This window comes from Rattus norvegicus, chromosome 19, assembly GCF_021556685.1.
Source record: "Rattus norvegicus strain SHRSP/BbbUtx chromosome 19, alternate assembly SHRSP_T2T, whole genome shotgun sequence".
Classification (NCBI taxonomy): Eukaryota; Metazoa; Chordata; class Mammalia; order Rodentia; family Muridae; genus Rattus; species Rattus norvegicus.
The window spans coordinates 15,901,422-15,928,352 of NC_141552.1; the positions used below are offsets into that span (position 1 = coordinate 15,901,422).

The 26,931-nt window shown below is 42.3% G+C and overlaps 1 protein-coding gene across 1 annotated transcript; it reads right to left on the reverse strand.

Annotated features, from left to right (window-relative positions):
- Positions 1-1,832: 1,832 nt before the first annotated feature.
- Positions 1,833-5,797, reverse strand: LOC147998871 (disks large homolog 5-like). The gene is made up of 6 exons (XM_087595806.1): positions 5,646-5,797; positions 4,453-4,612; positions 3,842-3,985; positions 3,042-3,208; positions 2,226-2,331; positions 1,833-2,102 (listed from the first exon to the last, which is right to left on the reverse strand). The coding sequence occupies exons 1-5, from the start codon at positions 5,770-5,772 to the stop codon at positions 2,267-2,269; spliced, it is 663 nt and encodes a 220-aa protein (XP_087451932.1). The 5' UTR covers positions 5,773-5,797; the 3' UTR covers positions 1,833-2,102; positions 2,226-2,266.
- Between the last annotated feature and the right edge of the window lie 21,134 nt (positions 5,798-26,931).

Sequence of the window (26,931 nt, forward strand, 5' to 3'; positions counted from 1 at the left end):
TGTATCTCGACAGTTTTCACTAGGGACCAAACACACACACACACACACACACACACACACACACACACCCCCTTTACTGACATGGTGCACATTCTTTGCACACAGAAGAAAGTGAGTAGTACTGAAAACACACCAATCATGGAATTGATGGAGGGAGTTGTGGGGAAGCTGGGGCTTAGAGTTACTTAAAGGCCCTATGCAGGCTCTCCTTTTGTTGGAGGAGAAACTTCAAGTGCAATGTGGTTCTTTATTTTCTTTCTCTAAAGCACAGAGGGCTAGGGTGGATCACAGGGCTTTGAGCATATTCGGCAAGTACAGTCACAGTGAATTAAATAATAGGGCTGGAACCCTATTAATCTTCTACAGAATTACAGAGCTGCCTGGATGAAGACTCTCAGCTGAAAAGGTGGACATCTCAAGACAGGCACTGGACAATGGCTGACAGACTTGACTGAAGACTGGAAATGTTTTGGTATCTCATAGGAAAAGAAGGCCCCTCCCAATACACTGTACTCTAAGGACAGTTTATTCAGGTTAGGATGACATGAACTATTGTCTCAGGTCACAGATGTCAGCACAAAGTATCCAAGGTGTTGTATGCCAATGGTAGCATCAACAGAACAAAGCACATAGTGTCATGAAGACATAAATTATGAGTTTGTGTAGCAAGACCCAGGCCTCTTCCAGGTTCTTAGATAGTAACTGAGAACCTCAAATATGGTGGTGATGTGATAGTGTGGGGTGAATCTAGTTACAACTAGTTTGTATTGTGACACAGATGACACTTTTTGTGTCATGGTCAGCTTTTAATGAATGACTAGACCTAAGCATGAGAGTAACCAAATACTACATTGCTTCTCTAGCTGCTGAGCTTTTAAAAGCCCTGGGGTGACAGCAAGCTTTTGTGGACATACTGCATTGGTCCTTCTGTACTTTAACTCTCTGAGTCACCTCCACTCTCAGCAAGTTAGATCAATTCCACAAATTGGAAATCAGTCACCTGGAAAAAATACATTCTCAATACGATCCCAGATTGGCCATGGAAAAAGGGTAGCTTGAACTGTCCCACCTAGGTTGGGCTTGCACAGGCCTTCTCTCCAAAAGAAACCTGTGTTCACAGCTGCAAGCTACACTCACTATGGATGCTCTGGAGGTTCCTTCCTAAACTGCTTAGATTAAAATAATTTTCTTGCTAACAATCAAAAAACTGATTATGCCAATCTGGCCTACAAGAAGCTAGTTTCTATTCTGTATTTTATCAGATGTGCAGAATACATATGGTCATCACTGATAATAGGTGAAAGATCTGCTCTAATATGAAAACTAAGTGATGCTGGAGGATGATCCTGACACACAATGAGCAGTGGGAACACCAGAGCTCTGTAGGGATGCCTGACAACCTAACACGTTGAGCACGCACGCCTCAGTAAGTTCCCTGTGAACACACATCTCCTGAGATCTCTCTATTTAATTGGAGGTGATCCTGTCCACCTAATACAGCACCTCATGTGGAATAACAAAAGCCACCTGCAGGAGCTGTGGTGATGACTCACAGGGTAGAGCATCTGCTGCTCTCTCAGAAGAACCACATGGACCCTAACAATTGGGTAAAGTGTGTCAGTGATTACATCATAAAGTGTGTGTCCGAGACACAGCCACATTATCCACACAAAAGACACTGTCACACTGGGTACACCTTGGTGACTTTGAATTCACTTATTAGCCCAGGCTCCATGGAACATGCAGAGATCCATCTGTAGCTGTAAGTTCTAGGTCCACAGGAAGGGACAGAACCCTTGAGTAAGAAAGATAGTCTTAAGAGTCAAGACATAGAATTCAATTTTTATTCATAACAAATACATTTTTACAACAAAACAGGATTAAAATGAATAAAAATATTTAAAAATATTTTAAAGTAAAAATAGTAACAAGAACATATAAATATGAAACAACAAAAAGAAAACTTCAATTAAAATCATAACAAAAATATTTCTAAACAGCATATTCTTAACGAACATTTAGAAGCACAGACGTATTGCTGTTTCTCCTCTAGCACAAATAATGAAAGGCAGTCCCCCAAGTTGTCTCTCAAGTGCTGTTTTCTGAAGAAGAAAGTGAGTAAGACCTCAATCAGTCAGGATGGCTTAGTGGTATATAAATTTAGGGTCTCTAATAAATGACAAATTAACGCAGAGGATGAATACTCATCCAAAAAATGTTGTTACCATTCAGGATGTTGGTCATCAGGGACTCCTGAGAAAGCAACTTATTCTTCAGGAAGCTCTCTTACTGGGGTGTGTCCAATTCCAGCTCTCTTGCACTTTATGAGACCTGGGAGAGGAAGGCAGTTTTTCAGACACTGATTTGGTCGGGAAATGCAAGCCAGCTGTCAGAATGCTGCCTTCTACCACCTCAGTTCTATTGGACAGTCGACATGGACCTTTTAACTGATATCATTGTTGCTAACTCTGTGGGCAGGGCAAAATCTCCAGCAAGCCTCACAGTAATGTGGGCTGCCAATCTGGGACCCAGACTTATACCAGTGCAAACCAAGAACAGGGCAATGGGAAGAGACCTCATCGGGTTGCAGGAAGAAAGGAGATGTCCATATGTCACCAAGGTTAAAGCCAATGACAAGTACTAATTTGACATTTGCACTTGGTTCTTATCCCAAAGGTGCTTCCTACACAAGAGGTCACATGACCACAGAGTGTCAATTGTTCAAGAACCAAGAAATTGTTCAAAACTCTACATAGGATCCAATCTATCACATGGATATGCAATTTTAGATATGTTATTCATCTGTCACCATTTCTAGACTGCAGCTTCAAAAAGAGCAGCAAAATATGCTTGCACAATAATTCAGTTTCTGAAAAGTCGTTAACATCCCAGAATACTTGTGCATAGGCAGAGCAATGAACAATTCCATTACATGAGGTGGTTGGCTGGTTGTGAGTGTAAATTAGAAAGGTGGTAAGAGAAGCAAAGATGTATCAATATGGCAAATTTTATCAGATATTGTTAAGCTAACACGTCCCTACCTGATAATGCTGGTTCTGGCCGTTGATGGTCTTTATCTTTCTTGTTGAAGTCAACCAAATATTTCTGGTTCAGTGCACAATCAAGATGTACCTCCTTGCTCTCCTGCTTCAGTGGGACCAACTTCTTCCTACATGTGTTCTCCATCAGGAGCTGGCTGAGCAGGTTTCTGGAAATACAGTCTGCATAGTAAGATCATGCTGGCCCTTTCTGCCATTCCTACTCCCAAGTCCCACTAACTCTACCAGGTCCCACATACCCATGAAGACTTAATAAAATGCATCTTGATACATATAAGGCTGCTGCACAAACCATAAAGAGTTAATTCGGGGAAGAATAAATTGTTTGCTTGGCCTGACACCAATTAGTGTCCACACCTCTGAGAAAGAACATGGATCTACCACTATCCATGAAAGCCCAATGCATGGGGCCAACATCAATTAGTAGTGGGCCAACACCCTCAAAGGAGGTCAGTAGAACCAAGAGAAGGTCAAGCTAACCATGTGGTCCACGCACTGACTTTTGTAAAACCTGGTGTGACACCATAGGTCCAGGTCAGCCTAATAAACTTCTGCTGACTTCGATCAATACTGTTCTCTCTAGAGCCTTTTGAAGATGCCTAGACAATCCTGGGATGAGTAACAGTCTTTTATGGAACTGAAAACTGAGTCCTAATGACCCTGGAACACTGATGGGTAAATAGCACAAGAGATAGAACCAGAGCTGAAGACCGTCCAATCCAGAACAAAGAAAGTCAGAAATGGCCATTCCACAAGTGATAGCCTTTCTGACCAGGACTTACCTAGAGAAGGTAATCTCCTTCTTCAGCTTATGGTTGTTCTCATGGACCTCAGTGTTCTCCATCTCTAAGTTGTGCAGAATTGACATGACCTCCTCCTCCATTCTCTCCAGGTCTTCATAATATGGATTTGGCCTGAAGTGTGGCCTGGCCCCAAATGATAGAATACAATGAACATCGGCATTTAGGAATATATGAACTCAGGGTGGGTCCTATATTACTCCAGGCTGCTGCCTGGATCTTCCAGCACTCAGTCCCCTGCCTAGCAAGTACAGAGACTCACCATAAACTCACTGCAATTACAATCTTGCAAAGCCACCAGCTGTCAAGGGCTTTGCAAATGCACACTGGGAACTCACTCTTCCTGACTTTATCCCTGAATTCTTCATTCAGACCACAAGTTCTGCTTTTAAATAAGTGGAAGCAGATGAGTCCATTTTCAATCTCACTCCTGAGGAAGGGTAAGGTTCTGAATCTCCACTATATGGGAGGTGAGGTTTAGCAAAGGTTGGTAGGGAGGCACAGCTTTCTAGAACCCAAAACCTTAACAGGATAAGAAAAAGGTGACCTTGCAGACCCAGGAATGAAACAAGAGCATTTGGTGTGATTCATACCTGTTCTTCATGGATCTCTCTGTCAGAAACCTCAGGCGATCTCTCAGGTCATTTCTCTCCTCGGTAATGAGCTGCAGCTCTTTAATCAGCCTCTCCTTTTCCTTCATGGCCTGATTCTTGCTTAGGTCAGTGCCATGGGAAGATGTTTCTATCCCAGCGTCTGTAGGTAGAAGAACACAAGTGAACCTGCATGGGGAGAATGCATAGAGTGTACATAGATCACAGTGAGGCCTAAACAGGAGAACAAGCCTGGAACCCAGTGTCACTGCTAGGCGATTGGTCTATGCTTAAGAGACCTCCTCAGGGGATCTCAGTTCTCGCACTACTCTATAGAGACCAAGAGATGTAAGCAGCCAGGTGTTCCCTATGCTGGACATCACGTGCTTACATGTACCACAGAGATGGCTTCTCCAGGATTATTATCAGCTGAACAGGGTACAGCTTGGTTTCAGGACCCTCACCCATGTGGTTTCAGAACTCAGATGATAAATTCACCATCCACAAAACTTGAGTGATTGGAGACACTCAGATGTCCTACCCTGATACTCTAGGCCAACAACTTTGGATTTAAAACACATTTCCACTGAGGACATGTTCAACAGACTTATCAATTCCCCTATATGAAATACCAAATGCCCCAGAAGTGCGAATAGGTTACAGGCTGAATCTTGGTCTACACGTTCCAAATAGTTTTGGTATTGTAGAAAAATTTTTGTAACATACAACCTCTAATATATAAAGCAAACGATGACCCTGCCAGTTAGAAGAAATCGGAGAAGGTCTAAGAACATAAGATTATTGCCTGAAGCACAATCTCTCCCTGTTACTACTGTCAGATACCCACTGTATTTAAAGAAGCAATGATAGTGAAATACATTGCTGCCCTGTCTAAACTCAGAAAAGGTGGACCATCCATGACTACTGATGGTGTTATTATATCAATGTAACAGAGCAAATGAACTGAAAAGTAAAGACCAGAAGTTCACAGTATAATAGCATTTGCCTTACCATATCCTCCCAGTGGGGATGGGGAAACTAAAGTTCTGAAATCCTTGACTTTAGGGAATTGTGATATTCGTGGAAATTCAATTCCTTTTCAGATGCTCCAGTTGCTGTGGCCCATTGCTAGAAAGGTCAGCTTAAGCCTGCAGCCACCCTGGCAGGAAGCTCAAAATATACTGCCCAGAACTTACTCCACATTCCCCAGAAGTGCTGTCTTTGTCCATCATTACTTTGAGACGAAAGGCCAGACTCCTTCACTTTAGTCTCTCCAGAATCGACGTTCCCCCTCCCAAAACGCTTGCGAAGACGGGAAAACATGTCTTAGCTTGTAACCGCCAGACTCAGACTGAGAGAAACTAGGGCACTGGTTGTCACTACAACACTGGTGACATCACAGAGGATGCCAAGAACTCTCTAGGAGACAATAGAATGTCCAAGAAGGGACAGCAGATGTCATGGGAGCAGACTTTGCCTCCTGCTAATGTTCTCCCTGTACTGAGCATAAGCAGAGGTGCCCTTTCCAGGAGACTTTCCTGGGGCAGAGCCACTGAGCATCTCCTGCTTCCAAAGCCAAATTTTCCTCAAGGCTCGATTATAAAACCTTAGTAATTCCTATGCATCTAAATGAATGTTTCCTTTCAAATCTTTCCCAAAAAATGTCTCACTAACTCAAATTGTCCTCATTCACCAATGTTAGCCATTAAAACTTCCTGAGATTTCATACCAGCTTGAATATGCAGTCAAAAGTTCTCCTGTCTCATTATTACGGGTGCTTTATATCACATCAAGAAATAGTCTGCATGGTAGGTTACAACATGCGTGTGTGTTAGGGGAACACTCATGAAGTCATGTGCTTAGCAATCGACAATTGCCAGAAAATTCCTTAGGAGAAAGAGTTGAAGTCTTTAAGGTGCTAGGAAAAGTGTGGAGACCAGTTGGCAGAGGAAAATGCAATATTGGAGACACCAGTGAAGGGAACCTCATGCTGCTTGTGAGGTTCTGCTCTTTGCACCAATGTCGCCAAAGGAGCACTGCTCACAGGCCTGAGTAAGATATACCATGAGCTTTTATCAGAGAAATAAAATACACAAGAGATATAGAGGGTGGCACAGAAACGTCTAAAATGGGGCTATAAACATCATTAAGTGGATAGAGCAAGGTCCCAGCACCTGTACACTGGGAAATGGCCACCCCACCAAACACAAAAGCATCTATCATAGTAAAAAATAAATACTTTATAGAATGCACCCACTAACACTGATTGATCACATCTGTAGTTCAAATTTTGGGGGCAAATTAATGGCCTTAACTATCTTTGTCTCAACTTATATAGCAAAAAATAAGAAAGAACGAGAAAAGAAAAAGTCAAAACTAAAAGCTCAAGCTTCTCATATGAGGATTGCAGGAAGTGTTATATGGGAGTCAGTTCTGATTAAGCCATTTTAGATAGAACAGTGCATAGTGACCCGTAATGTGATGGGCCCTATATAAAGCTTTTTGCAATATTGGAATTTTCACAAACCTCATCCAGAACGTACGGAAGAGGCACCATGTGATCAGCATGTGATCACCATGTCCTTACTCTGTATCAGGTTATTTTTCTGCATCCTTGATTGTCAGGCATATAACAGCAACAATCTGAAGTAGCTGGTAGACATGGAAAAACATGGCTAAAACTATAGTTGTGGGTTACACACCTCAACTGTGAAAGGCTAATGCTGTCTGCACAGTCCTTGGAGGCCACTCTTTTAAGCCTATTTATTACAAAGTGAAAGGAGGTTTATCTGAGCTCAAAGTGATCCTGACCAGCCAGGTAGAGGGCAACATGTGATACTTGAGACCCTGTTTTAAACTAGCACAGAAATCCACACTTCATTCAAAGCATCATCTACGAATTCTCGATTATTTACCATTCTCTCCTTACCAGTCGTTCTGTTTGGAATGGTAGAAAACAACTGGAACTGATCTTTCTATTTTAAGGACCTTGATCTCTCTTTTTTTAGGTCCACATTAAGAGTGCATACAAATGGACATCACCATCTGAACATCTTAGTATTATCTACTCTGTATATATAGCATAATACTGTGCCTATGAAAATCTTAAGCTTCCTTGAGTGTAGTTGCCTCATCAAGAAGTGTGAAGTTCTGAGTTCAAACCCCAGTGATGCTTTAAAGGGACTAGAAGAAAGCGATCAGAGATACTCCACTTCTTTGTCCTTAGATTAAATCAAGTTGACACAATGTGAACCTGGTGGGCTATTTAACCATGCATCTTTCTCCCAACCCCACTTCCAAGAGTTCAGTCCATGGCAGAATTCATCCCCCACCATCCTAGATATTTCTTTGTATATTTCTACAAGAGCCAGGTTTCTTTTTTTTAATAGAATTAGTTGTAGTCAATCAACTGCTGCCCTATGTGAGAAATGATTAGTATCTATTGCAACTTACCACAGTGTATTTGTGTATACAAGTACATTATTGGAAATCCAGCATTACTGAGTAATTGGAAACCAGTGCTGTGGCCTTGCCTTTCTGTGCCTCTTCCTGGCTCACAGGCAGCAGGGGGCACACCTTGATTTCCTCTTCAGGGACAGAGTGATGTTGAATGGGCACTGAGCAGGCAGAGAAACACAGCTGAGGCAGCTCCTTTCAGTTATCAAACACATCATCTCCTTCCCATCTTAAGGGCTACTGCTGAGGTCTTGCCCCCATACCTACCTTAATAGCAGCGAATTTGCTACACAGCAGCCAGCTCTTTCCTATTGTTCTGTAATACGCCTCCACATCATGGTTGCCAAGAAAAACACTAACAAAGAACAAAAAACTCTGACGTTGAACTGTGTGGTGCTGGTCACATACCCTGTTATGTTCTGTATGTTATGAGGTTTGTTAATCTTAACAAGTTCCCCAAGTGTATTCTTCACATAGGAACCAATAGATTCAAGAAAAATTGGAACAATTATGTGGAAAATGGCCTGAGTCAGGGCCCATAGACCGAAGCATTTCCAGCACTTGTGCATGAGCCCATGTGGATTTTGCAATGAGCTGGGCCTAGCAATGTCCAGTACACAGTTGTTAGCTGTTGCTCTGGTTGAACTGTATTGGTGTGTGCATTAATAAACTATACCTATTTAAATGAATTCAGTGTCCTGTGGTTTGAATCCAGACCCCTTGACACCAGATCTTCCCTTCTGCAGCACTTGGGAAAAAGGATAAGTTTAGGAAAGGTGACGTCTTGTCATAAGTTATGTGACAAGAGGGATGGTGAATGATCCCTTGAGATAAGAATCAAGGTTTCCTCTGTGGTATTTAGGTCTATACTGGCCCTGTGCAACAGCTTCACGAACCCATTTCTGATTTTCTTTGGGATTCCCGTGATGATGCACTCAGACATGATTGGAAATAACCAAAACGTTGGTCAGACTTGATTTATAAAATGTAGGTAACATTGCAAACTCATGTTGTAGGATATTTGATCATATTGTCATCCCCAATATTGTGTTATTTACTTAGAAAAATACCTTCTGGCTGTGTTGTTCAGTACTAGCACCAATATTTAACCCTAGAGCTATTTTTTTTTGTTTTTTGTTTTTGTTTTTGGATGAACAAGTACTTTCCTATTTTGTGGCCCAGCCCTATCTCTTACTTCTTTGCACAGTCATAGAGAGACCTCAAACATATACTCAGACAAAGCCAGGGGAGTGTATAAAAGGGCCTAAGGCAATACCACATAATGACATTGAAAGTGGGCTCTTTTCTTGATCCATGCCTCCAGCTCTCCTGACATCTACATGAATTATAACTCCTAATGCAGTGTAAATGATGTCTGCGCTATTGCTGAAGGAATCATGAGAATAACAACTCTAAACATCCCACCATGGATAGAATTTGTGGAAAGAGGCAACTGGCAGCCAATGAGAGGGCTCTACAGTTAAAGGGGCTTGCTGTCAAGTCTGATGAGCTTGACTCAATCCCCAGGACCCACGTGGTAAAAAGGAGAGAACCAAGGGCCAAGCTGTCCTCTGGCTTCCACTCATGTGCTTACATGTATGTGAGTATATATGTATATGTCTGTATGTACGTGTGGATATGAATGTGTGTATGCATGTATGTGTATACGTGTATATGTATATGTGTATATGTCTGTCTATATGTGTGTATAGCTGTATTTGTATGTGTGTATATGTATTGTATGTGTGTGTATGTGTGTATGTATATGTGTATGTGTGTATGCATGTATGTGTGTATGTGTGTATGTGTGTGTATGTGTGTATGCATGTAGGTGTGTATATATGTGTTTGTGAGCATGACTCTATAGTCATGTATATGAATGTGTTTTCATGTACGTGTATTCGTGTATATGTACGAATGTATGTGTGTATATGTATGTATGGACACACAAACACACACAATGTTAAAACATAAAAAGCTCCTTGGAGTATTCACCGTGCCTGGATAAGTGGTGACCATGTGGGGGAAACACATGTCCATGTAAGCACACCTGTTCACATGTGCTAAGCAATGCCCAGCCTGGACTTGAGCTCACTACCTGCCCAACGATGAGTTTCTGCCCACCTGGTCTTCTCAGAGCCAGGTGACAATTGTTCCTGCCATTCCAGTTCTGTTCCAGTTTCTCATGCCACAAACCTTCTAGCTTGAATCTCACCTACTGACGCAGGAACCTAACAGCCTCCAACCCAGTGAAGTAAGTAAACTTCTTCCTGACATCCTCAGGCTTGGTGTCCCCCATGAGTCACAGGGAGGAAGGATGGCATGCACCAAGGAGCAGGGTCATGTGCAAGGAAGACAGGATCATAAGTCAGTCATCACTGACACCAGCAAAGTGTGTGCTTCAGAGCTGGTTCTGCTCACTCTTGTCCCAGTGGCAGGACTTAAGAGTGGTGCATACCTGTCACCCAGCACTCAGAGACGTCTGAGGCATGAGAACCAGGAATTCATGGCCATCGTAACTAATGGTGAGATCAAAGCCAGCCTGGGCTGCATGAGACTCAGTCTCAAAGCAGGCAAGGAGGAACTTGCTATATTTGAGCAAGGAAGCTGGAATCCTCCTGGGTTCTAAACATTCACTGCAATACAGAAAGATGCTAGGGCTAGTGTGGCAGAAAGTAGGAGACAGAGAAGCCAGGCTAACCCTCCCTAATCTTCTCATGCTGTGTGAGCTATGAGTAGATGGTGCCCTATACACTGTGGACAGGATGGTCTCTCAGACGGTTCAGAAAGCCATGGAGGACTCCAGCAATTCTCCATTTGGGTGTCACTTGAGTCTTATATGTGTGTGTTTACAAGCCAAAATATAAGATCCATAGGTGACTGTGTAAATTCAACATGGCACAGCCATGTGCTGGAATATTATTCAGCCTTACATAGGATTCAGATTCTGACCCTTGAACAGGAATGAGAATGGTAGCCATTCTCCTAAGTCAGACCTCCAGGCAGTGCAAAGACAAACTAACACTGTATGACACCACTGAGGGCTGCAGTGTCACCAGTTATATAAAGACAGAAAGCAGGAAGGTCTACAGAGCTCCAGGGGTGACATGGAGTGGGGAGGTTGGAGGGTAGGTGTGTAAGTGGTGTAAGTGGGACTGAGCCTCAGAGGAATCAGACATGGCTGCAGAATATGCATGTGGCTGCCTCCCATACCTGTGGGTGCTGCCTCCTCAGAAAGGCAAATACACCAAAAGAAAGGAACTGAGGGGACAGGCTCTGACCTCCGGTAGACACACACAAATGACGTGACAGAATGTGCACACTGCTGCCTTGCTGCAGGAGCAGTTGAGCTTCCAGAAGGGTTGAAAGAGGCTGGAAGGGCTGAGCATGGCACTGAGTTCAAGGACATAGCTTTAGGTCCTGGGGAACCTATGGTGCCCAGGCCCAATCCTGCTGATACTGAGGGACACAGCTCACATTCAGGGTGATGGCTGGGCTGGGCTGGGGAATAGGTGTCCACTCTCACCTGCTCCACCTTGAAGGTGTGCTGGGTGAAGTAGGACTGCAACTGCTTTTGGATTCATTGATGCAAATCTGCTTGAAGCTATTCTGTTCAAGTCCTCAAATCTGAATATGGCCAAGACACCAATGGGCAAGCACTGGGAGACAAGGTTTGGTTATAGCCGGGGCCTCCTGGAAAGACTAGCCCTCCTGAGAGGAGTTGCAGCAGAGGGGGTGTGTTTTCCTGACCTGTTTGGTACCCAGTGTTTTTTACCAAGGTTCCTTTGTTATTTCTTGATGGAACCAGGCCTGCATATATCCAGGAAGCATTGGGGTGGGACCTGGGCTTGGTGCCCACATGCTGGCATCGCTGAGGGTGAAGCCTAGCCTATCACACTTGCAGACACCGAGTGCAGATGCCTGGGTTCCTATAGAATAGCGGTTCTTACCGTTCCTAATCCTGTGTCTCTTTATTTCAGTTCCTCATGTTGTCATCCCAACATAAACTTATTGGAGAGCTACTTCATGAGTGTAACTTTGTTATTGTGAGGAACTGTAATGTAAATGTCTGGTGTGCAGGAGCGCTGATGTAGAACCCACAGATTGAGAGCAGCTGCTGTAGAGGATCAGAGTCCTCTGCCAGCCCTGGTGTTTGCAGAGATCCCGTGGGTTCCTAGTCTCCATGGCTTTCCCAAGGACTGGGTTTATTCTCGGCCGTCTCAGGGCCCGGGACCTCACAGAAACAGCCTCTCCCATGTCCTTCCTGTTGAGGAGAGCGTGGTTGGTCCTCAGCACAGACCAGTCAAACAGGGCGCTGTATAGACACTTGGCCAGGGGTCTCCTGCAGTTATGGCCTCTGGACAGAGGGGTTTCTTCCCTGGGGTGGGGCAACCATGCCAGGTACAGGCAGTGATGCTCAGAGTCAAGACCTAGTTTTGTCTTATTTTAATAGACAAAGTTGCCCAGGCTGGCCTCGAACTTGCCGTGTAGCCAAGGATAATTAAACAACTGATCCTACTGCCTCTACCCCCCATGGCCTGGCATTGCAGATGAGTGTCACCAGAGCTGGCTTGTCACAGCTGCTGTACGGCTCTAAGTCAGGGGCCTCATGTGCAGGAGTGTTATGACTGTGCCATTCCCACCCTGCAACCAGGGTTTTCACCTTTCTCCTGCTGAAGTCTGCTTAATCCTACCATGGACCCAGGACACAGCAGCTGTGGGAGAATCAAAGCCTGGGGCTTCAGCACAGCATGGGTACACAGCATGGCATGCAGCCTACATGGCTGTGAAAAAGCCAAGGAAGTGCTTCTCAGCTCACCTCCTGTAGGAGTGTCTAGTCCATCCTTCTCTCCATGGACGCAGACATCTGCTTCCAACTGCCCGACATGTCCCTCTGGTTTTCACTTTCCTGGATGCCATGTCAATGCCACCACACAGAATGCTGCCTCTACTGGGGACACACACACAACCTCTCTGGGGGACATCTGAGCCAAGCAGGAATTGGGTGCACTGCAGAGAGGTCAAGTCATGTCGTGAAGTACCTTGTCCCACAAAGGCTCACTGTTCAGGGAGTTGACTGGAAAAGTAAGCTTATGCCCCTGGGCAGGGTCCCCATAGGGAGTGTCCCACACCCTGCTATCAGGTCTATTCCTGGTGCCATGCAAATTCAATTTGCAAGACCAATGCTCTGGTAATGTCAAGAGCTAACGGAAATGTACAAGGAAGTGCACACCATAGCAAAGGGAGAGGATGGCACAGAGACCTATGCTATGGGTTAAGGGGCACGGAATGGCCACCTCGAGCACAGGAGTCAGTCACCTCTTTCACAAACAAGGCAAATGGTCAATGCTCTCAGCTCTGGGAGCCTAAAGGGCTCTGTGGCTCCTAAGCCCTGCAGCTGCAGCCAGAAGCAGCACTGAACAGGATGTAAATGCTGAGGATGGCAATGTCAATAAAACTTTATTTACAAAACCAAATTGGTGGTGGTGCTGGTAGTAGTGGTGGTGGTGGTGGTCGTGGTGGTGGTGGTGGTGGTGGTGCTGGTGGTGGTGGTTGCGAACTGGTTCATTTCAAAGCATGCTGGAGTGGCATGGCCACTGAACATCAGGAAACACAGAAAGGAATGCGACCGGACGCAGGGCTCCCAACACCCTAGACGTCGACCTATGGCACTGGAACAGGGTCCCTGAAGGTAAGTCTGGACAGTCAGATAAGGTAAGTACATTTTATTACAAGGAAATGGGACAAGATAAATCTTCTCTTCATCTCGCTATGCTTACGCATCTTTAAGAGTGCAGGGAATTCATGTCTATCAGTCTGGTTTAGAAAAGTGTTTAGAGACAGCAAGAGTAAACTCCATGGTTCCCTGACGAGGGTTCCAGGGATTCTGATATCTGGGTCAAAGTGAAAGTTAGGGAGAAAAAGGCTGTCAGGCAGGGCAAAAAGATTCCAATTCCTGATCTCTTTGGGCTGTAATTTTTACTGTATTCAAGGCCATGAATGCAGACAGGGTAATAACGAATACAGAACAAGAAGCTAGAGCTTCATTAAGACAAAACGAAAGTAAAAGTTTTGCTCTCTGCACCACTGCCTGAAGCAGGTTTTTCTAAGTCTTTTCCCGAGGATGGCATGTTGACCATTAGATTCACACGTTGATAATGATGAATTCACCTGCTTTTTCTTTTCCTATAATTAGGCCAGCGTAGATTCAAGGTGTGGCCCAACAGACTTATTATAAAGGATGATACTGGTTGGTTGAAAAAGGTAGTAGCTTTCTATGAACCATATATTAAGTTTTTATGTATATTAAAATTAACATTGGAAAGAACAATGGTAGGAGCGGAAGCTGGAGGACAACTGCTGCAAATGCTTGCTTTTGAAAATGCTAATGAAGAGTACAGGAGAGCATTATTACCTATAAAGGAGGCTGGGGATATTAATGCTTATATGAAGGCATGCAAGGGTATCTTTTCTGAAAATGGAAAGATGCATATTTGGCACGTATTGATCCAGATAGAGTTATTAAATTATATGTTTAAATACTCTTGAATATCCTACAGGCACTTTCGCTCAGGATGAGTTGCCTTTAGAATGGGTTTATATTAAATAAAACTTTAACCAAACATTAACAAATTATGAGGAACAAATTTCTTTAATTATTCAGCAAGGCATACAAAAACCTGTTACTCTGTGGGGATATGATTGTGCTGCTATTGTTTTCCCATTACGCAAAGATAAAGTGGAATATTTAATGCAGATGTCTGAGGTTTTTCAATTAGCCATGATTTCTTACACTGGAAATATTGAATTTCATCCTCCCCATAGTAAATTGTGGTTTTGCTTTAAAAAACAAAAAAAATTTGATAAATACACTAATTTCTGTTGATCCATTACCATCAGCCTTTACTGTGTTTACAGATGGCTCTAACACCAAGATGGCTTATTGGACCAAAGATTAATTTTGGGGACAAGAATCTTCTTTTGGGTCAGTACAACAAAATGAATTATTAGCGGTAATTAATGTATTCCAGGATTTTACTCATGATGTAAAAATATTATAGCTGAGTCTGCTTATGTTGTAGGAGTAGTACAGAATATTGCGACTGCTGTTGTTTCTACATCTAAGCCTATATTAAATGTTATTCTCACATATTAAAGGACTATTGTTATTATGAATCTCTAGAATATTCATTACACATACTAGATCACATTCAAAATTTCCAGAATCTTTAACACTTGGCAATCATATGGTAGATCAATTAGTGGCATTTGCTACCCCAGAAGAACACAGTCATAATCATGCCAATACAGGATATTTACATATTAAATATAAGCTTCCCTATTCTCAAGCCAAACAAATTATTGCTAATTGTCCTATGTGTCAGTCTTCACGTATAAAATGTATTCCATCTCAAATTAATCCCAAAAGGATGCAACTTAATACATCGTGTCAGATCGATATAACCCATATTTCTGAGTTTGGTCGCCTTTCACATATAGATGTAAGCATAGATAATTTTTCAAAATTTGTGTGGGCTACACCATTGCCAGGAGTACGCACTGCTCATGTTATACAGCATCTATTGGAAACTTTTGCTGTTATGGGACTGCCTTCTAAAATTAAAATTGATAATGGACCAACATATATTTCTTATCAATATAAACAATTTTGTCAACGATATCATATTGTACATATTACTGGTACAGAACACAATACACAAGGACAAGCTTTTGTTGAAAGAATTCACCATACCCTGAAATGACAAATTATAAAATTAAAAAGGGGGAAAAGAGATGGCCTTATGCAACCTGAATGGAGTTTGCAGACCAGTCCCAGAGCTATATTGGCACAAGCATTATACATTATTAATTTTCTTAATTTACCACAAGGTGAAGTTATATCAAGAGCCGATAGACACTTTGTTGAACTTCCCCCCAGAAGGCATGGAACAGACAGTATGGATAAAAATTGCCCGGGATGCTGAATGGCAGGAAGGGACATCATTGTATATAGGGGAGAGGGTTTTGTCTCATTACAGGATGGGAGACTATTCTGGTTACCCGGGAGATGGATCCAAGCACAGAATAATAAGAACTGCTCCCTACCCTCAAAGGAATCCAGTTAAACCAGCTACATTTTCTCCTGATGGATGTTCTCAGGAGATGAGGAGGTGTCCTCCATTACTGAGGCCCTGGCTTCTCTTAGTGTCCACAAACAACAATGGATAAGGATCCGTGCAGTGACAACCCTATTACCTATGTGGGGTCAGGTGAAGCGATTAAGCACTGAAAGGAATAATTTTGTCTCCTTCAGGAAAGTCCTTTACTGCTGAGCACTTATTCTTAGCAATGTGTGTTTTACTCATGGTTTCTTCTGCTGCGGCCAATGCCAGTTATCGGGCTTATATAGCTTATCATGATGAAATCCTACTACTTTTCTGTTAGTAAATATATGGATAATGACACAGAACATGATTGGAAGTTAATTCAAGCCTATTTAGAGGGTAATGAAAGTGCTTCAAAAGTAATTAATGCCTTGAAATATGATGTTCGAATGTCTTTTGGTAAACAGCTAGAAGATACTACCCCTATGGAAATAGCGAAATTATTGGCTGATCAATTGACAGGATTAGATCCCAAGGCTTGGCTTCAAAGGATTTTCCATAGCATGGGAGGAACTAGTTTTGCCATAATCTTATGTACATTATGTATTACATTGCTTTATTTTTACATGACTAAACCCCTACAAGGACCTTTAGCTATGTTATGCAAAGTGTTACTTTAAAACAAAAGAAAAAAGAAGGAATTGTTAAGACATAGAGATGCAGCTCCCAGGCAGGGTCAAGAAAGGCCTGGTGACAGATTCAAGTAGGGGCTGGAATGCCGCCCTGGAGAAGAAAATGTTTTTCTCACTTGGCCTTAAATTATGTTCTGCTGTGTCCCATTTCTGTGGAAGTGGTTCTAACGCTCTCTTGGTAATGGTGAGTATATTTTGATTATAATAAGAGAGGTGATTTGTTATATGAATATTTTTAGAAGAAGCTTTTGTTTATTCGTCTTTCTTTGTTTAATCTTCCTTCATTGTTCCTGGTATCCTGGGAATGATAATCTTATGGTATCTTGACACAATGAAAATTGTAGTAATGCATATTCTTAGCTTAATAAGGATTAATAAAGCTTGCAACTGCGTGCAGTTTCTTATACCTTTGCTCTGCACCCCCTGTGTCCTGGGGGTATGCGACCATACCCAGGGCCTCAACTCACTACACATTGACAATGGGTCACCCCACAAAACACAGAAGCATCTACCTTAGTCAAAAATGGACATTTTATTGAATGCATACACTAACACCGATTGATCACATCCATAGCTAAGATACTAGGGGCAGATCCGTGGCCCAAAATACATTCCTCTAAACCTATAAAGAAAGAAAGAAAGAAAGAAAGAAAGAAAGAAAGAAAGAAAGAAAGAAAGAAAGAAAGAAAGAAAGGAAGGAAGAAAGAAAGGAAGAGAGAGAGAGAGAGAGAGAGAAGGAAAGAAAGAAAGAAAGAAAGAAAGAAAGAAAGAAAGAAAGAAAGAAGGAAGGAAGGAAGGAAGGAAGAAGAAAAAACACAAAAAACTTAAGCTTCTCATAGGAACTTCGCAGGAAGTGTTGTCTGGCGGTCAGTTCTGATTAGGCCATTTTAGATGAAACAGTGCATAGTGACCCTTAATGTGATGGGCCCTATATAAAGCTTTTTGCAATATTGGAATTTTAACAAACCTCATCCAGAACATACAGCAGAGGCAAGGATGTGATCACCATGTCTTTGCTCTCTATCAGGTTATTTTTCTGTGTCCTTGATTGTCAGGCATAGAACAGCAACACTCTGAAATAGCTGGTAGACATGGAACAAAGTGGCTAAAACTATAGTTGTGGGTTGCACACCTCAACTGTCAATGGCTAATGCTGTCCTAGAGACCTCGGAGGCCCCTCTTGTAAGACTGTCTATTGAAAGTGGAAGCACTGACTTCAAAGTGAACCGGGCCAGCCAGGGAGAGGGCAACATGGATACGTGAGACCCTGTCTAAACCAGCACAAAAACCAACCCTTCATTCAAAGCATCATCTATTAATTCTCTATTATTTACCACTTTCTCCCCACCAGCCTTTCAGTCTGGAATGGTAGAAAAGGACTGGGAATGTTCCTTCTATTCTAAGGACCTTGATCTCTCTTTCCTTAGGTCCACATTAAGAACACATGCAAATGGTTATCACCATCTGAACAACTTAGTATCATCTACTCAGTATATCTAGCCTAACACTGTGCTATGACAATCTCAAGCTTCCCTGAGTTTCGCTGACCTAGCAAGAAGTATGAAGTACTGAGGCCACACCCCAGTGATCCTTTCAAGGGGTTAGAAGAAAGCCATGAGAGATGCTCCACTTCTTTGTCCTTAGATTAAATCACATTGACACAATGTGGGTGGACTATTTAACCAGACATGTTTCTCCCAACCCCACCTTTCTGAGTTCAGACCATGGCAGAATTCATCCCCCACCACCCTAGATATTGAGTTTAGTGATATGTAATTATTATTTAAACCTATGTATTAAATTTTTTCATTTTGTTAATTTTTTTGGTTTTCACAGTCTTCTTTGATTAACTTTCCTAGTTTTATTAATTTATCCCCTGTGTTCTCTGGTATTTTGTCCTTCCCTTCAAACTAAAGTATTCCTTTTAGGATCCGCTACAGAGCTGTCTTACTGGTTATACATATTTTGTTAAACTTATTTTTAGTGTGCATTAGTCACACAGTAGCTGGGCAATTGCCTGCCCTCCATGGACCAGATCTACTTTCCAAACAATAACGCTCAACTCTTACAGCCTGTGTAGCATCTTGGCTGCTCTTTGTTCCCCTTGGACAGCCCTCAGGACCAGGCTCTCCTCTCCCTTAACCATGGCTGCTGTCCTCTTCCTCTCTCCTCTCCATCACACACGTTCTTCCTTTATTCTATGGCAGCTTCTTCTTCCTTCTTCCCTCCTCATGATCCTCTCTAGCAAAGCCCTCAAAGCTCACCTCCCCCATCTCTCTGCTGTGCAGCTGTTGGCTGTTGGCTTCTTTATAATCACAGTTAACTGGGAGCAGGGTCAGTTATTTGGGGTTAACCAGTCTTGAGTTCTACAATTAGCATTAAAATACAAGCAGCATTAGGCCAATACACTACACGGGTTTTGTTTGTTTGTTTGTTTGGTTTGGTTTAATTTTCATTTACCTTTTTACTTGTTATTTTATTTTTGGCTATTTTTTTATTAAACGGTTATTTTATTTATTTACATTTCAACTGTTGTCCTGCTTTCCACACGCCCCTCATCAAATCTTACATCCCGTTTCTGCTCAGCTTTGCCTATCTGACAGTGCTCCTGCACCCACACATATCCATTCCCACCTCACACCTCTAGGATCTGCCTTTGGTGGGGCTACAGGCCTCACCTTGAACCATAGAGCATCCTTGCATACACTTTGGCTGGCAGTTTGGCCCCTGGGAGCTTGGGGATTAGGGAAAGAAGATCTGGTCAGATATTAAAGCCAATGATTGCTGCATTCTCTTCTTTTTCTGGTTATAGGTGAAATTATGTTTGTGTGCTTCTCTTTTTTTAAATTATTGAGAGAAAATTAATTTCTTGGTTTTTCTTGGGTATAGTTTAGTTCATTGTCTTGGAGTTTTCCTCCTATTAGCCTCTGTTGTGCTTTCTTACAGAAAAGAATTGTTTAAATTTGATTTTGTCATGAAATATCCTGGTTCCTCCTTTTATGGTGATTGAGGATTATGCTGGATATAGGAGCCTGTGTCTGCATTACATCTGCCCAAGATTTTCTGACTTTTAGAATCTCTGTTGAGAAGTCTGGTGTAATTCAGATACGTCTGAATTTATTTGTTACTAGATATTTATACCTTACCCCTTTTAATGTTCTTTCTTGATCTGTGCATTTAGCGTTTTAATTATTATGTGAATGGAGGAATTTTTCTGGTACAATTAGTTTGATGTTCTGTAGGCTTGTTGTACCTTTATGGCCTTTTCTTTCTTTACCTTATGGAATTTTGCTGCTATGATTTGTTGAAGGTGTTTACTGGATCTATGAACTAGAAATCTTAATTCTCTTCTCTATCTATTATCCTTAGGTTTCAACATTAATTGTGTCCTGAAATTCATGGATGTTTTGGATTCAATAAACCATACATGTTTATCTGAGATGGGTGTTTTGTGCTTTGTGGGATGACCTCCTTGACCCCAGGCTGCATGAAGAATCTCAGCTGACAATGGGGACATAAATTATAAGTATGTGTAGCAAGACCCAGGCCTCTTCCAGGTTCTTAGATAGTAACTGAGAACCTCAAATACAGTAGTAATGTGATAGTGTGGTGTGAATCTAGTTACTATTCTCTATTTTGATATAGATGACTCTTTTTGTGTCGTGGTCAGCTTATAATGACTAGAAGACCTAAGCTTGAGAATAACCAAAGACTACATTGCTTCTCTAGCAGCTGAGCTTTTAAAAGTCCTGGTGTGACAGCAACTGTTGGTGGACATTCTGGATTATTCCTTCTGTACTTTAACTCTCTGTGTCACTTCCACCATCAGTAAGTTAGTTCAATTCCATAAATTGGAAATCCATCACCTGGAAGAAATACTCTTTTTTTTTAAAGATTTATTTATTTATTTATTATATACAAGTACACCGTGACTGTCTTCAGACACACCAGAAGAGGGCATCATATCTCATTACAGATGGTTGTGAGCCACCATGTGGTTGCTGGGATTTGAACTCAGGACCTCTGGAAGAGCTGTCAGTGCTCTTAACCACTAAGCCATCTCTTTAGCCCAAGAAATACTTTCTGAATATGGTCTGAGATTGGCCATGGAAAAAGGGTAGCTTGAACTGTCCCACCTAGGTTCTGCGCCTGTACAGGCCTGCTCTCCAAAAGAAACCTGTGTTCACAGCTGTTGGCTGGCTAAGAAAGATTTCACGAGACATGATACACAGCCCTCGGACTTCTGCTTCAGTCATCTGCACAATTTTTCCCGGACGATATCCTCATACCTCCAGCAGGCAGGTGATGAAGCTGTCTACTCTCAGCTCCCCTTCAGCCATCTTGTGGGCACCAGACTCTCCTCCCTGCAGCAGGAACAAGGGCTTCTCCATGGTGGCTGCAGCAGCAGTGGTGGTTTGGCATTCTCACCTAGGAGGCCCTATGCCTTTCTACCCCAGTTCCAACTCACCTCAGGCCCGGGCCTTCCCCCATCCACTTCACACAGAGCAGGGAGAGCAGCACCCACTAGAAATAAAAGGGAAGCCCTTGGTCCTGCCAAGAGTGAACCCCCAGTGAAAGGGATTGTTGGGGGGGAGGGCGGTAATGGGAGGAGGATGGGGAGGGGACACCGATAGAGAAGGGGAGGGGGAGGGGTTAGGGGGATGTTTGCATGGAAACCCAGAAAGGTAATAACAATTGAAATGTAAATAAGAAATACCCATTTAATAAAGATGGAGAAAAAAAGAGAAAAGTGTCACACATTTAAAACAGAAGAATATGGACCCTAATTTTAAACCACAGCTCTGTCAATTAACTAAACCTTTAAAAAGCTCAGATAATCAGGCCAAACAATATTTTCTCGGTTTATGTATCTGTAATGTCGCATAAATAATAATGTCCGTTTCTTGCTATTGTGGAGGGAATTAAATAGATAATATGTAATCATGGAAATTTTGAAGTACCATCCATTTTTGTGTTCATTAAATCACTCTTCCTCATTTCATTGATCAAGTATGTATGTTTTCTTTTCATAGTTACATGTATAATAAAACCAGTATAAAAACCTTCAGAATTGTATAAGCTTTCACTTTTAACAAATTAAATTAGTTGTTCTTTGTATTTCTGCTGAACATTTAAATGTTCTTTATATGTCCCAATGCGAGTTTATTAGGTGCCTATAAACTTTAAACTCTTTGCCTGAGAGCATGAGTACTATTTAATTATATAGTAACTACACTCAGGCTGTCTTTGTATTAGAACCAATTATATCACACTCTAAGAAAAATTACTATTGCTTTAAAGTTTGTGTGTGTATGAGTGAGAGTATGAGTATGAGTGTGTGTGTGTGTGTGTGTGTGTGTGTGTGTGTGTGTGTGTGCAGCACATGACCAAACAACTTTCAGGAGCCATTTCTCTCCTTCTGTCATGTGGGTCCGAGGATGTAACCCAGATGTTTGACTTTGGCAATAGATAATATTACCAACTAAATAAATAAATAAACAAACAAAAAACAAGCCACAAATCAACTTTAAAAGTAAAGGCCAGAAGTTCACAGAATAGTAGCATTGGCCTTACCATATCCTTTCTTTGGGGATGGGAAAATTAATGTTCTGAAATCCATGACTTTCAGGAATTGTGATATTCATGGAAATTCAATTCCTTTGCAGATGCTCCAGTTGTTGTGGCCAATTGCTAGAAAGGTCAGCTTAAGCTTGCAGGACCCCCACCATCCCTCCCCCCGCCTCCACAGAAAGCTCAAAAGACACTGCCCAGAACTTACTCCACATTCCCCAGAACCACTTTCTTTGTCCATCATTTCTGTGAGACGAAAGGTCAGACTCCTTCACCCTAGTCTCTCCACAATCGACATCCCCCCTCCCAAAACACTTCTAAGACTGGAAAACATGTCTTAGGATGTATCTGCCAGACTCGGGCTGAGACAAACTAGGGCACTGGTTGTCACTACAACATTGGTGACATAGCAGAGGACGCCAAGAACTCTCTAGGAGACAATAGAATGTCCAAGAAGGGACAGCTGATGTCATGGGGAGCAGACTTTGCCTCCCTGCTAATGTTCTCCCTGTACTGAGCATAAGCAGAGGTGCCCTTTCCAGGAGACTTTCCCGGGGCAGAGCCACTGAGCACCTCCTGCTTCCAAAGCCAAATTTTTTTCAAGGGTTGATTATAAAAACCTTAGTAATTCCTATGCATCTAAATGAATGTTTCCTTCCAAATCCTGCCCAAAAATGTCTCATCCTAACTAAAATTATCCTTCTTCACCAATATTAGCCATTAAAAATTCCTGAGAAATAATACCAGTTTGAATATGCAGTCAAAATGTTCTCCTGTCTTATTATGTACAGGTGCTTGAAATCACATCAAGAAATAGCCTGCATGGAAGATTGCAACATGGGTGTGTGTTAGGGGAACACCCATGAAGCCTTGTGCTTAGCATTCAATGGTTGCCACAAAATTCCTTAGGAGGAAGACTTGAAATCATTATGGTGCTAGAAACAGTGTGGAGGCCAGTTGGCAGAGGAAAGTGAAACATTAGAGCCACCAGTGAAGGCTCCTGTTGGGCCCTACCTTGGTGTTTCCCTCCCCCCTCGCTGAGCCTTTCAGCCTGCTATAGCAAGAAATTGTTTACACCTTTGACAGCTGCTCTTAGCCCTGATTTGGGGCTGGGATTTTCCATGGCACCCTTCCTCCCCACTCAGCTTTCCTGCTTCTTGTTTTTAAGAAGCTGTTTATGTCCCTGATTGGGCTGGAACTTTCACCACACAGACTTGTCCTATTTTTCTGGTTGGGGATTTTCACCTGCCTTGTTGTTTTTCCACGGCTTTTGCCTCTGGTATATAAGGAGATCTCAGTAAAGCCTTGGTGGCACTCGCTAAAAAGGGGTGACCCGTGTACGTGTTTTCTTTCAACCCCACAAACCTACACCCGATATTCACACACTGTCGGCGCAGGCACTGACAATAGGTATCCCAATAGAAACTAGTAACTAGATTTAATCAAACTATCACATTAATGCCATATTTCGTGGTATTTTTTTTTTGCTCTCCTAGAACCTGGAAGAGGCTTGGGGTTTTCTAATCCTACTCATAATTTATTAATCTTCCCAACACTATGTGCTTTGTTCTGTTAATGCTAACAGCAGCATCCAATACCTAGGATATTTTCTACTGACATGTGTGACGTGAGACAAAACAGTCCCTGTCATCCCTCACCTGAATAAACTTCCTTAGAGGACAGTGTAGTTGGAGGGTCCTTCTTTCCTCTCCAAGATCGAGAAACATTTCCAGTCTCCAGACAAGTGTGTCAGCCATTGTCCAGTGACTGTCTTGAGATGTCCACATTGTCAGCTGAGTGTCGTCATCCAGCCTGCCCTGTAATTGTTGTAGATGATTAATAGGGTTCCAGCCCTAGGATTTAATTCAGTGCTACAGTACCTGCCAAACATGCTCAAAGCCCTAGCTGCCACCCTAGTCCTGTGTGCTCTAGAGAAAGAAAATAAAGAACCACATTGTCTATCAAGTTTCTCCTCCAATAGAAGGAGAATCTGCATCTGGTCTTTTAAGTAACTCTAAGCCCCAGCTTCCCCACAGCTCCCTCCATCGATTCCATTATTGGTGCATTTTCAGTAACGCTCACTTTATTTTTGGTGTGCAAAGAATATGCACCATGTCAGTAAAGTGTGTGTGTATGTGTGTGTGTGTGTGTTCATCCATGAACTCACTATAAATTATTATCAAATGACCCAGAAGACCGTGGAGAAACCTGTCGATGTGCATGCAGAATTATGTTACTACCGTTCCATGGCACCTTGCAGGGAACACTGAATTAGTGGGCCGCTTTAATAGAGCCTAAAACCAGGCTATGCATGGTTTTCGGTGAGATTGTGATGTGCAACACCACAACAGAGATCAGCAGAAGCTTCATTTATTCCATGCTGCTGTTACCAAGAGGAGGCAAAGCCTCATCCCATAGAGAGTCTGGTAGGATCTGATGAAGGGCAATAAACTCAGGGTTGAAATCAAGCCTTTAGAAACAAAGAGAAAAATACAAAGTCAAGGAAAGCAAGAGCTGTCTTTTCTTTTCTTCCTCTTTTTTTTTGAGAAGATCCACAAGAGAGACAACCCCTTCCTCAAACTAACAATGCACAAGAGAGACAATACATGAATTAAAAATCAGAAATGAAATGAGGGACATAACAATAGACACCGAGCAAATTCCAAAATCATTAGTTCTTACTCCCGAGGACTTTACGCCAGAAAACTGGAATATTTATTCGATATTGTTGAATTTGTAGACAGATAACAATTACCAAAGTTAAATCCAGATCTGAGAAGGTATCTGAATAATACCCCTAAGAAAATAGATACACTCATTAAAGGTTGCATACATTATATATTATATTGCTTTCTTTTTGCATGATTAAACCCCTTCAAGGACATTTAGCTATGTTATAGAAAGTGTTACTTTTAAAACAAAAGGACAAAGAGAGAAATTGAGGAGTCACTGAGAGACACTTCCCAGACAGGATCAAGGAAAGACGGCTGAGAGATGCAAGCAGGGGCTGCAATGCTGCCCTTGAGAAGAAAATGTTTTTCTCACTTTACCTTACACTATGCTGTACTGTGTCCGTTTTTTGTGGAAGCGGCTCTCATGCTCTCTGGGTTATGACAAGGATATTGTGATACTAGGAAGAGGGGTGATTTGCTATACAGATATTTTAAGAAGAAGGCTTTGCTTAGTCTCACTTCTTTGCCTAGTCTTGCCTCAGTCGTTCCTGGTATCATGGGAATAACGATCTTATTATATCTTGCCAAAAGGGAAAGTGAGGTAATCCATATTCATGCCTATATAAGGGTTAATAAACTTGCAGCTGCATGCAGTTGCATCTGCCTTTGCTCTGCATCCCCTGTGTCCTGGTTATTTGTGACCGTACCTGGGCCCCCAACCCACTAGATGTTGACAAGCATCACCCTTCTCACTGTCAGGTTTATTTTCTTTCTTTTTTGAAATCTATGATGTGGAGGCGTATTACAGCAACAATATGAAATAGCAGGCGGGCATGTATGAAAATTGCTGTGTTTAAGCTAGGTGTGGGGACACGTCCTCAAAAGGAGCTGTTAAGATGGGAAACACATAATGCATTTGTTGCTGGAATTGAGTTGCCTCAGCTGTATTGCTCTGCCTGCTCAGTGTCCATTCAACATCACTCTGTTTCTACAGAGGAACTCAAGGTTTGCCCCAGCCGCCTGTGAGCTGTGATATGGGCAGAGAAAGGCCAGGACACAGTGGTGATTTCCCACTCCTCAGTTATGCTGAATTTTCCACTACTGTACTTGTATACACAAGTACAGTGTGGTCAGTTATTATAGATATTTGTCATTTCTTACAGAGGGCAACTATGATTGACTACACCCAATTCTATAAAAAACAAAACTCAAGAAACCTGGCCCTTGGCAGCAATGAATCAAGAAATATCTAGGATGGTGGGGCATGAATTCTGCCAAGCAATGAACTCAGATAGGTGGGGTTGTGAGGAAGATGTATGGTTGAATATCCCAATAGGTTCACGTTGTATCATCTTGATTTAATCTAAGGACAATGAAGTGCAGTATCTCTGATGGCTTTCTTCTAACCCCTTGAAAGGTTCACTGGGGTTTGACCTCAGTTCTTCATTCTTCTTGCTGGGGCAGCAACACTCAGGGAAGCTTGAGATTTCCATAGGCACAGTATTAGGCTAGAAATGCTGAGTAGGTGATACTAAGATATTCAGATGGTGATACCCATTTCATTTGTTCTTAACGTGGACCTAAGGAAAGACAGATCAAGGTCCTTAGAATACAAAGATCATTTCCAGTTCTTTTCTACCTTTCCTGAATGAAAGACTGGTTGGTAGAGAATGGTAAAAATTCAAGAATTGGTAGATGATGCTTTGAATGGAGGGTGGGTTTCTGTGCTGGTTTTAGACAGGGTCTCAATTACCCCATCTTGTTCTCTACGTTGCTCGTCAGGTTCACTTTGAGCTCAAATAAAGCTGCTTCCACTTTCCAACAGGTAGTCTTACAAAGGGGCCTCCAAGGACTGTGAGGACAGCATTAGCCAATGAGAGCTGAGGTGTGTAACCCACAACTATAGCTTTATCTGAAAGACCCTCAGAGAGAGGAGACTCTCGCTCCAGTCCTGAGGACAATCACCACCCCATGAACACACAGGAC

Excerpts from the sequence above, each read along its gene's own strand:
- LOC147998871 (XM_087595806.1), bottom strand. The coding sequence starts at position 5,772 with ATGTTTTCCCGTCTTCGCAAGCGTTTTGGGAGGGGGAACGTCGATTCT. Across the intron at positions 3,986-4,452 it reads GAGAGATCCATGAAGAACAG|GCCACACTTCAGGCCAAATC; the intron begins GTATGAATCACA and ends ATTTGGGGCCAG. Across the intron at positions 3,209-3,841 it reads AAGGAGATTACCTTCTCTAG|AAACCTGCTCAGCCAGCTCC; the intron begins GTAAGTCCTGGT and ends CTGTATTTCCAG.